The sequence below is a fragment of the Sinocyclocheilus anshuiensis genome, unplaced genomic scaffold (genome assembly GCF_001515605.1).
Source record: "Sinocyclocheilus anshuiensis isolate Anshui unplaced genomic scaffold, SAMN03320099.WGS_v1.1 scaffold343, whole genome shotgun sequence".
In the NCBI taxonomy this organism is placed as follows: Eukaryota; Metazoa; Chordata; class Actinopteri; order Cypriniformes; family Cyprinidae; genus Sinocyclocheilus; species Sinocyclocheilus anshuiensis.
In genome coordinates, this window is record NW_015549598.1 from 167,161 (window position 1) to 179,226 (window position 12,066).

The 12,066-nt window shown below is 35.3% G+C and overlaps 1 protein-coding gene across 1 annotated transcript in view; it reads left to right on the plus strand.

Moving 5' to 3' along the window:
• The window catches only part of antxr1b (ANTXR cell adhesion molecule 1b), a 24,785-nt gene extending 13,855 nt beyond the window's left edge, over positions 1 to 10,930 (plus strand). The window contains exons 13-18 of the mRNA XM_016447174.1: positions 233 to 328; positions 930 to 971; positions 4,018 to 4,113; positions 4,204 to 4,371; positions 7,947 to 8,027; positions 10,156 to 10,930. Of these exons, the coding sequence (XP_016302660.1) occupies positions 233 to 328; positions 930 to 971; positions 4,018 to 4,113; positions 4,204 to 4,371; positions 7,947 to 8,027; positions 10,156 to 10,602 (930 nt within the window). The 3' untranslated portion in view covers positions 10,603 to 10,930. The remainder of the gene's footprint in view (positions 1 to 232; positions 329 to 929; positions 972 to 4,017; positions 4,114 to 4,203; positions 4,372 to 7,946; positions 8,028 to 10,155) is intronic.
• Positions 10,931 to 12,066: the final 1,136 nt, after the last annotated feature.

Consider the following 12,066-nt stretch of genomic DNA (forward strand, 5'->3'; position numbering starts at 1 on the left):
TCCTTTTTAAGGGGTTCCTGGCATAGTCACTCACACTAAGATCAAGATAGTGTTTTAAAAAGCTTGCAGCAACTCCTATTAATATTCTCTCTCTAAACTACATTACACCGCAAATTTTTAAGTGGACCCCCATCCAGAAGGGTTTGAGTGTGGCATGAGGAAGATTATTCAATGTTTATTTCCTTTGGACCATAAACCTCCACTGGATGTGTGTTTCTGCTCTGTCCATCAGACCGACGGAACGTTCTTGGCCATAGCACTGCTGATACTGCTGCTGCTGATCACTATGGCGACACTCTGGTGGTTTTGGCCCCTCTGTTGCACAGTGGTAAGTCTCGCACTGGAGCCCCTCATCTCAGCTTTCTTTTTCAGAAGTTACCCCAACCAGAGCCCAAAATCCAGTTATTACAGTGCTGAAAAGTGGTTTTCAAGCAGTTTTTGTGCCCAGTGATGTCTTTTCTGAAGTGCAAATCAAAATGAAATTCTGAGCCATGGAAAAAGTCTTGCTAAGAAGTGAGATGGAATAAATAGCATTTGTATTAAAATCTGATTTCCATTCCTTCAAAAACGATACCTGTGACATGAAGGGCTATAACGTCAAAAAATAAAGGCATTTATAATGTACTTCTTTTCACAAATAATTGCAACTGAAATTAAAATGCATTCTAATATTTGCATATTCCTTGGTTGCAGATTGGTTTTGTCATATTTTTTAATGCATTATAGTATCTAAAGGTGTAATAATAGATAAGTATTATAATGTGATGTATATTATAACTGCTTACAGTTATTCATGAGATCATACAATGCATTATACAGTGCATTACCAGGCATAATTAATGCCGTAAAATACTTCTATAATGCATTATATATAAAGGTTTCAAACATTTTAGTGTTAAGACAATTTATTTTCATTCTTATCTCAACAGATCGTCCATGAGCCGCCGCCACCAGTCATGGACTACAGTTCGGTAAGAGATCATTTGTTTGGTCTTTCTTCCATGTATACTGAGTCCTGAACTGCTTCAAGATCACATATCACAGCCAGAAGTTGGAAAAAATCTGATTGTATGTCCATCTTCGGACCTGAACGTTAAGTAACTTAGTAACTTTAAAGGAATAACGCATCTAAAGATGAAAATTGTGTCATCATTTACTCACCTTCATGTCGTTATGAACCCATGTAATTCTCATGCTTCTGTGGAACACAAAAAGGAGATAGTTAGCAAAATGTCCAGGTTGTTATATCTGTATACATGTAAAATTGATAGTACCTGGAGCTAGTGCTGGGCGGTATGACCAAAAATTTATATCACGGTATTTTTCAAAATTATACCAGTTTCACGGTACATGACGGCATTTTTTTTTTCATGTATGACCAGGTGTTAACCATATTTTCTACTGATTGAGAGAGGAAATACTGCAGTATATTGACTTAGAATGCCCTATTTTACTGTCATGATGAGTGAATATTGTCAAAAAATACCACACTAAATAGTGACCAAACACGACCCCTTTTAATACATGAAAGTTGCTAAATCTAGTGCTAAAGTCGCGCTCGTGTGTGTGAGACGCGGGAGCTGATGGCAGGGGGCGGTGGATATTTGTGGCGGTCAATGTGAATATTGTGGATGAGTTCTTCTGTGTCATCACGTTCTATTGGTTCTACAGCTTCAGTTTCGGAACTTTCACGCTTAGTAACACATACAGCTGTTCCCTCACCACAGTGCAACAGTGAAAAGGGACCCCTTTCAAACAGTGTCGCGTTCCGAATGTTGTTTAAGCGACATACTTCATATGTATTGTGGTATTTTAAAAATTCATATCATAACAAAAATAAACACCGGTATTCAGTATGAACCGGTATACCGCCCAGCACTACCTGGAGCTATTAAGCTCTAAATATGATTTAAAAAGCACAGTAAAAATAATACATAGTCCATATGACTTGTACACTACATTCTAAGTCATTTGTAGCCGTACGATAACCTTTTGAAACAGACCTATATAGTCGTTATTCTATGAAAATCTTCCCCTCTGCCGTAGCTCTCAAATCACATTTTGAATAGCTGGAACTGAAGTGGAGAGGTAGATTTCTAGCAAATAATAATTCAAATTTAATGTAGATTTTCAATGCTACGCCTTGGTGTCTTGGTAGGATCAGCAGTGTTTTTGTTACCATCATGGAACCTTTTTCCTTCAACAAGTTTTATTCAGAGGGTTTTGCTTGTGAGCAGACGCCAACTGACATTTGTTCCAAACATTTGGTTTTCATAGATGTGGCCACGGGTGCCAAACTGATAATGACAAAAGACAGAGAGTGTCAGAAAATTATGTGATTTAAGATCTCGAATTTCATCCGAAAATCCACCCTGTAATGTAGACGAATTGTAGTGATTTTTACCCTTTTTTGACTAGGATAAAAGTAAACATCTGGAGACGAAAAGACAAAGAGCAGTTCCACTGCTGAGGAATTTTTGTACTGCCTCTCAAACTTTATGAATTTTTGAGAACAATTTAATTGTCCATAGCACATTTCAACTTGGACACGTAGTAGCTCTTCCTCAATCCAAGTCTCCGATTGCTCCTTCAAAACAGGAAATTCCATACGCTTAAAGCAGGTCTTGCAGTGTCTGAGGTAACAGTCTGCAGTGGAAGTACAAACTGCCCTCAGGGCTCATCGCATTAAAATGTATATCTGAACTTTACTTCAGAAAGATCAACTGTGCTGTACAGTACTAGGGATGGGTCATGATGATTTAAAAAATATTCCATATTCAAAAATATTAACCAGCACAACTGTTTTCAGCATTGATAATAATAAATAATTCTTGAGAATCAAATCAGTATATTAGAATGATTTCTGAAGGTTTATGTCATACTGAAGACTGGAGAAATGATTCTGAAAATTCAGCTTCGCATCACAGGAATACATTTATTTTAAAATATATTAAAATAGACAACAATTATTTTAAATTGTAATAATACTTTACAATATTACAGTTTTTACTGTATTTTTGATCAAATAAATGTGGCCTTGATGAGCATAAGAGACTCCTTTCAAAACTATTTAATAAAATCTTACCAACCCTAAACTTAAATCATGCTTAAAATTTTTTAAAATGTAACAATAAATTGATAAATAATTTTCAAATGCAACATTCAAACTGCAGTTTTATAAATCTTTTTTTCCCTTTATCCTTTTGCAAGATGCTTCTTATTATCCATTCGTCAATAAAGTCATTACAGTTCACACATGGAAGCAGAATTAAAATGCAGTTTAAAGCTGCATTTAAATTAGTTATTAATGTAGTATTTTGATAAATTGAACATTAAAATTTAAACACTTGTTTTAAACCTTAAAGACAGTGCTGGATCATTAGCAAGAATCCTCATCAGACTTCATATTGTTTCTGTTTCTGCAGAAGATATCTAGGGTAGTACTCAAAATAAAAATCAATAAGTCAAGCTCATGCTAAAAGTTCGTCTAAGAAAGTTCTTTCTCCCGAGCTCATTTAAACTGTTGCAGTCAGACTGTGGGGGAACATATGGAAACCCGATTCTGTCTGATTTCTTACGAGCTATGAAATCCAGATAGATGACTGGAAGGTATAGACTGACATCATTTCCTGTCCGTGCTTGGAAAGAATTATTGTTTTCATGAGAATAAATAATGACTTCGTTCTTGAGCACCCTTGAGCATAATTAAATTAAACAAAGGATGCATTCATATGTATTCAGCTCTTCCAAACACTTCAAATCATCTCTCTAATGCCTAATAATAACAGGGTCAGTTTGGCTGGTTAGCATGAGCCAAAGCATCTTTTTCCATCCTCCTTTTTTGTAAGCAATAGTAAATATTTCATTATATTATTGTAGATGTTTTTTAGTGACAATTTAAAACGAATGGAACTTGGCATAGAATTGCAATCCAATCAATTCTGGATTAATAAGACCCGCTCTACAAGGTTTCTCAATGAATAATTCATGTTAACTTAAGACTGTCTTGCTCTGAAGGATGAAGAGGATGAAGCCTACCCAAAGAAGAAATGGCCAACAGTGGACGCCTCGTATTACGGTGGGAGAGGAGTTGGTGGCATTAAAAGGATGGAAGTAAGGCAAGGGTGTTAGCAAAGAAAAGAACAGCTTCCATTCGCTCCGGTCCACTGCAATGATACTATGAATGTGTATGTGTGTGTCCAGGTGCGCTGGGGAGATAAGGGATCCACTGATGAAGGAGCCAAACTGGAGAAGGCAAAGAATGCTCGGGTGAAGATGCCAGAGCAAGAGTTTGAGTTTCCGTCCACACGGACCCTAAACAACGGCATGCGGAAACCCATCTCCCCTCAGAAGTGGTACTCACCAATCAAGGTAGATCAGTTTATCTTCAGGGGGCCTAGAAGAGGAACCACATGTTTAGTTCACCACATTTAAGCATATAAACAACAAATGCATGACATTTAGATATTTTAAATAGGGCTGGGTTTTGACAAAAATTTCACGATTCGATTCTCATTCACAAGCTTGCGATTCGATTCGATTACCAATTCGATTCAATATCGATTACATGAGACAGGATACGGATTGTAAAGTTGTACTCTTTGTTTTAACTTACCTTCGGATGTTTAGTCATGTTTATTTTGTGCTGAATCTGGTGTTAATATGGAGATGATCAGTTCACGTGCGCCTCGCGCTGCCGCGTCTCTTGATCTGAGGCACTACAGCGATCTGTCACTCCACGTTAAACAGCGCCAAAACGGCATTTATTGTTTGAATACTGCAATACAATGAAAAGAATTTGAAATCTGAGACTTTGTTTCATATTAAAAGTACCAAAGCACAATGCTTATTGCAATATATTGGATGGGAAGTGCCTTTTAACGTTCCATCCATTAACTGAAAACAGGCTAGACTAATTGATTCTTGGGATTTAAGATTCGATTAAAATCGAGAAATCGATATTTTTTGCCCAGCCCTAATTTTAAATGTTCAAACGCATTTTGGGGGCATTGTTTGTTATGCTTCAGCCAGTGCTTTCATCGATTCTCTTATCGAGCAATACGTTATTTACCAATAGGCTAACTCAAGATAAAACCATTACGATTTGATTAGATTCAGGGGCCTGCAATTGATATATTTATATTATGATTTGGTGTGTCTGTTTTACACAACTAGTTAAATTTTTTAACCAAAAAAAAATGCAACTAAAATTTAACATGAACATTTAATTGAAACTGAATTGGAATATTGCAAATTCTGTATCCCATTTGGGACATCCACAACAAAAAAAATACACTTTAGGTTTTTAAATAATATAGAACAATAAATAATAAGGGGGGGACAGCCGAATGGCATCGGATATGAGAAGGTGCAAACGATATGACAGCAGGCTCGCTGGAGCTGACATCAGATCCACTACATGCCATCTGTTCCTTTCATCAGCTCCATTAAAGGGAGAAAACGATAAACAGAGAAGAAGAAGGGGGGGGGGGGGGGGGGGTTATTAATCGTCAGCTCTTCACTGGCTTGTGCAGTAATATAGTTAGGTCAGTTTTAATATAGTCAATTTTTCAAAGTTGTAAATAAAACAAAGATTATTGGAGTATAATAAGAGTATACTTTTTAAGTCTTTCTATATTTAAAAAATTTACAAGCAATTTTTTGAGTTTTTTTTTCAGTGTAGGATATACAAAACAAAATGACATTCTAGTTGTTGAAAAAATACAGAAAAAATTAGAGAAATACCAAAAATATTAAAAATGAATATAAAAAATAAAGTTGTTAAAAATGATCTTATCTTATATATCTTATATTTGATGAAAGTTTTGTGGCAATTTTGTCTTTTTATAACATTCTAAATAAAGTCTTCTAATATACATTATAGATATATGAAATATGTAGTTTTTTTGTGTGTGTTGCATTGTGAAATCATATCATTAGTCATTTGATGTATTGTTATAGCCCCTAGATGTTGGTTAGATGGTGACCCCTTGAGGCTTTTTAACTAGCTTAACCAACTAGACTTAAATTAATTCACTAAAAAAGTACAAATTAACACTTTTTTCTCTTTTATTTTCCTAATATAAATTGTAATAAAGTGAATTTTTCAATTCTTAATTCACCATGTTTTACTGGTGAACAGCATGGCATTGCTGGCAAACCAGCGACCAGAAGCAAAGCAGCTCTAACCAGCCTGAACCAGAAGGAAAATTCATGCTGGTATAATTTGGCCAGGGATGGCGTCGTAAAAGGTTTTGAATTAATACAAAGAAAGTCAGGAAATGTTCATATGCCAGTGTGTCCTCACAAAAACACATTACACAGCAGCTATAGAAGACCCAGTACGGTGTCATGCTTACGGTATGGTTATCTGATGGACAACGAATGACGTGATTATTCATTGGAAGACTGGAAGGAGCTCAGAAGAAGCGGCGTGCTCAGAAGTGCTGTTGAGGTGGCCTCAGTCAGTCCAGGAAGCGGTTCTTGCATTGTTTCGTAATGTCTCTGTCAGATGGAAGGGGAGGGTTAATTTAAACCAGACTCTGAACTGAGCTGACCCCAAGGGAGATGAGCTTTGCAGAGCTGGTCCATTTCCTAACAAAACAAACTCCTTTTCTCTTTCTCTTCCACCTTCTTTCCTCTGGATTATGCTGGGTGACAGTCCACTCTGAGAGGCAGAAATTAAACACATATACAGGTTGAGAAAAACAAATAGAAAGTTCTGTGTGTATTCGACCCAGATTCAGCAAGATGTTTACTCTCAGTAAAATCTCCATTTAAGCCAACAACTTTTCAAGAAATGAAGTGAGATGTTATCCAGGCCAGTGTGTGGCAAATGTTACCAATAACTTCTAAGGGACAAAGTTATTTACCTCAGCGAGTGATTGGTGGTTTCAACAGTTAATATTCTGTTGAGCTACACTGAAATATTTCAATGTTGTTTTTCATACTGGACACATTTGTTTACTGAAAATATAACTGTTTAAATCCGTTAAGTTTAATGTAGGTGTGAAATAAATGGAAATCCATCCCAGCATCTCTAAGAAATTTCTACAAAATATACAGAAATCCTCATTTAGTTATTACTATGTGGCTCGGAGTACTATTTAAAATCAACGTATTAATTAAAAAATGTCAAATAAATAGAAATATGCAGTTTATTTAATTAATGATTAAAATGGTAGTTAAAAGTAACAATAATAAAAACATTATGCATAGAATTTCAATTATTTTAATTGATTTCCAGTTGATTTTCCATTATCTACTTGAAAAATGCCACTGGACACTTCATGTGTGGAATTAACCAATGAACTTTGACACACTTTGGCCACCAATGAATGCAAATGTCACGGGAGATGTATCTATATTTAATACTCATAAATTGGTTTTAGTTAATTTTTTGTTTATTGTTACATTAAACTAAATAATTTAAAACAGTTAAACAGCTTTAAATGTCTTGATAATATTTTATTATTTTCGAATAAATTAATAATTGATTTCATTTTATGTGGCACTCAATACCTGAGAAAAGTCACAGGTACTATATGAATATACTGTCTGCTATGCCTTAAGTAGTTATTTTTACACCCAAATAATGAGAAACGTTAATATTCATTGAATTGAAAATACACAGTGAAGAACTGGAGTCAGATGTCTGATCCACTAAATTCCAATTTTAAGAACTGACACTGTTCTGCCAGCTTATGTTTCTTTGATCCAGACAGGAAACTGGAAACTCATCATTTAACAACCTGCATAAAATTAAATTCTAAAGATGAGTACCTTAGGGCTCTGTCTCTCTGAACTGCTCCGTGTAGTCAATTACAGATTCTCCTGACAATGATGCTTGCATTGTTGATGAAGTGTTTTGCAGCTTGAATTTCGCGCCAATGTGCTCTGAAGTGTTGATCTCCTTGAGCCGCTGATTGAGTGTTTGGATCTTCCAGGGGAAACTGGATGCCTTGTGGGTGTGGCTTAGGAGAGGATATGACCGCGTGTCTGTGATGAGACCTCAGCCGGGAGAGAAGGTAATAAATAGTGTCATGCATAACACAGATGCTCCATATTATTAACAATGCTGTCAATTTGGGGCATATGCACACTACAGGTAAGAGGTTTGGAATAATAAAGATCGAGAAGTCTCTTATGCTCACCAGGACTGCATTTATTTAAACAAAAATACAGTAAAACTGTAATATTGTGAAATATTGTCATAATTAACAATAACTATTTTCTATTTGAATATATTTTCAAATGTATTTTATTCCTGTGATGAAAAGCTGAATTTTCAGCATCATTACTCCAGGCTTCAGTGTCACTTGATCCTTCAGAAATCATTCTAATATGCTTTGATTTGCTGCTCAAAGAACATTTCTTATCTTTACCAATGTTAAAAACAATTGTTGCTTAACATTTTTGTGGAAATCGTGACACACTAAGAAGTTTGGAGTTAGCACCAAGAAAAATTCATATTAATTGAGCAACAAATCAGCAGGTTAGAATGAAAATTCTGCTGAAAATTCCATCACAGGAATACAATTTTAAAATATATTCGAATAGAAAACAGTCATTTTAAATCATATTAAAACATCAAATGTTTGACCAGTAGTGTATACTTTATTAAATAAACTTCATATCAAACATATTTATTTTTCATTATCCTTATACAGCATAGATATTCACGAATATATAAACTCAGCTGTGCTTATTTCTTACCTCAATGACAATATTTTTAAGTTAAATAGGACTACTAAAATGTCTGTTTAAGGTAATAGAAGGTAATGGCAAAAAAAAGCAGTCCTCTGGGTTCTTTCAGAATCTGTTCTTGTTAGAACGTTGCAGGCAGATTGTGAGGAACACATGAAAAACATTGTGAGGTATATTGAGGATGAAAGGAGGCCAGCTGTTAGCAATAAGTGCAGTCAGAAACAGAGGCAGAGTGAGTGAAGGTACTCAGGACACTGGCTCAGCTTCAGACCAATAGGACCAATCTGCTAATGCTCCTGCCTAAAGGAATGCAGTCTGCTTAAAGCATTAACCACCCTCCCCTTTCCCTCAGAAGAATGCACAGAGGGGAGTTTTGGGGTGTCTGATCTGCTGTGGTAACTAGAAAAAGAAAGTTGGACAGAAATCAGATGGCCTTTAAAATTATAGCAATGAGACTGCTTTGGATCTTCACAAGCAAACAAGAGCTTCTGTTGACTCTTTAAAGCTAAATTAAACTGCACTGAACTATATAACACAAAACACTAAACTGTACTCAATTCATCTCACGAAGGCCTACGTTATAATTCAAAGCCATACTGTGGAATACAAATTATTTTAAACAAGTAGAAACTCTTAAAGGTGTCATAAGAAATCAGATTTTCCTTAATCTTGTAAAGTCAGAGTTTGACATACTAAATATACATACTTAATAATTTTCCCAAAACACATGCCTTGAAATTAAAGTTCCTGACATAAAAAAACAGAAACTATTAATATGCACTAACGTTCAAAAGTTTGTGGTAAAATTTGTTGATGTTTTTGAAGAATCTTATTGTGTACTCTTACTGTGTAATTTTGTGAAATACTATTCCAATTTAAAATAGCTGTTTTCTTTTTTAATACATCTTAAAATGTAATTTATTCCTGTAATAAAGCTGAATTTTCAGCATCATTACTCCAGTCTTTTGTGTCACGTGAGCCTTCAGAAATTCTAATATGTTGATTTGCTGCTCAAGAAACACTTCTTAATATTAATGTTAAATATTTTTGTGGAAACTGTGAATTTTTTTTGTTGAGGATTGTGTGATAAAGTAGAAAGTTTGAAATAGATCTCTTTTTAACATGTTAAATGTCTTTACTGTCACTTGATCAATTTAATGCATCCTTGCTGAATAGAAATATTCATTTCATTTTAGAAAAAAAAAAATCTTACTGACCTCAAACTTTTGAACAACAGTGTATGACGTCACATTTACACATCAACACCTTTTAAGGTATTCAGAAACTTGGCACACCCAGAAAACATGGCTTAATTCTGTGTCCTGAAAAAAAAAATCCCAAAACATTGTTTTACCAATTACTCTCAATAAAAAGTATAATATGACTTCTTGAATACTTTATTTTTGTTTTCTTATATAAAATGTATTAATTTTAAATTTGACTCTCTAGGGTCGCTGTATGAAATTTACCCGTTTGAGATCCTGCCCGCCCCCTCGATACCCACTTTACAACAACCCCTTGAGCCACATCTACAGCCTCCCCCATAGCCGATGCCCTCCTGTCCCGCAGGGCACCCTGCCGCCCACCCCGCTCTGCTCCACCCACTCTCCAACCTCCACCCTGCCCCCTTTGCCATCAACCCCGCCCCCAACATCCATAACCCCTCCTCCTTACACACCACCTCCAACCAGAGCTCTTCCTCCTACCTGTCTGAATATCAATGTGACTCTGCCTCCTTCTCCACCCACACCACCGCCACCAACAAGCTTCCTACCACCCTCGTCACCCAGCACCTTGCCTCCACCCCCTCAGGCGGTGCCGCCCGGACGAGCCCCGCCCCCTTCTCGTCCACCACCACACCCAGGCCCTGAGGAACCGCAGTGCTACCAGGACTGAGTAGGTCCAAGAGATTTGCACAAAAAAAAAAAAAAAAAACTGCTGGTTATGGCAGTGCAAAAATTCAGTGCTGCATTTTCCAGGCATTAGAAAGGAGCAACATGATTATTACAAATGACAATTGCTGAAGTTGGGATTTAACGTGGCAGCGACTGTATTATTACACAATTGATGGATAATAATAATGAGAGGTTTGTTGACTTTCAATATAACCTTGCCATGTTCTTTGTGAAATGTTTTGTGGTTTTAAATTAACAGAACATCAAAGAGAGTCAGAGCAAAAGAAAGAGATCAAAATTATAAACATTTAAATTTTTGAATTATTTAAACTTAAATTTTACATTTATGTATTTGACTTGCATATGAAATTTCCATTCATTTGGATTGCCCAGTTCACATGAACATATAAATAAACTTAATGTGAGGCATATTTGTCTGTCATGCAAAAACAGGTAGGATTTCTGTAATAGTACTAATAAACTGAATGTGTTTACACAATAACAAGGTTTATATATTTAAATGTATTAATTACTTGAATATTGCTTGTTCCACAGCTAGCCATATTTCAATATTTTAGTTTTAAATTAATAAATTGAATTGTTTCTGAAATTAAGAGATTTGTGCTGATTCTAAAGAAACTGAATAAATGCATTTTGAATTATTTGTGATTTTTTTTTAAATCACATCAAAAAGATGCAAAAATAATAATTGATGCCATAATAAAAAATAAAAAAAAGTGCATCTTACCGGTTTCATTTATGTATGACTGGCAAATATGCTTTGCATTAAGTTTATTATTTTGTATTATGTTTAGACTGTTTAATGCAATTACATAATGCTATTTTATATACATTTCAAATAAATAGTTTCTTTTTTCAGTGTGAAAATTGACGATGGACCGTTAAATAATTGAAGACTAATGCGTTTTAATATTCAACACTTCAGCGGTCTGTTGACAGTTATTCTATGCTAAAAAGTAGCCATATTTTAATGCCTACTGCCTCCAGAGGTAGTACAAAATGACTGTAAATTATTGACATAGTATCATTATTAGCATCTTAACTTAGCTTTGCAAATACATTAGAAAAGGTTGAACGAGAAGCATCTGTATTATAGGTCCTGTTGTACTTGAGAGATCAGGTTCAGTTTTAATGCCTTTTGAATATGTCAGGAAAACAGGATAAAACGGCAGAGTTCAAGTGACTGCATGAATGGAAGGAAACAATGACAAAACTAATCAAATAATTAATTCAGTCTGTATTCCTAAAACCCAGAAGGGAATTAGCATGTCCATAAATTCCCCAGGGAATTTCCAGTGGGAATTCAGAAAAGCGGTTTTGGATTGGAGTAAAGTAAGATTTGTGTTAATATTTGAAGAGACTTTCACATTGTACAAAATAAATGACATAGTTCACCTGGTGCCGTGCTTTAAAAACACAAGTTGAAACATATCAACTACCAAGT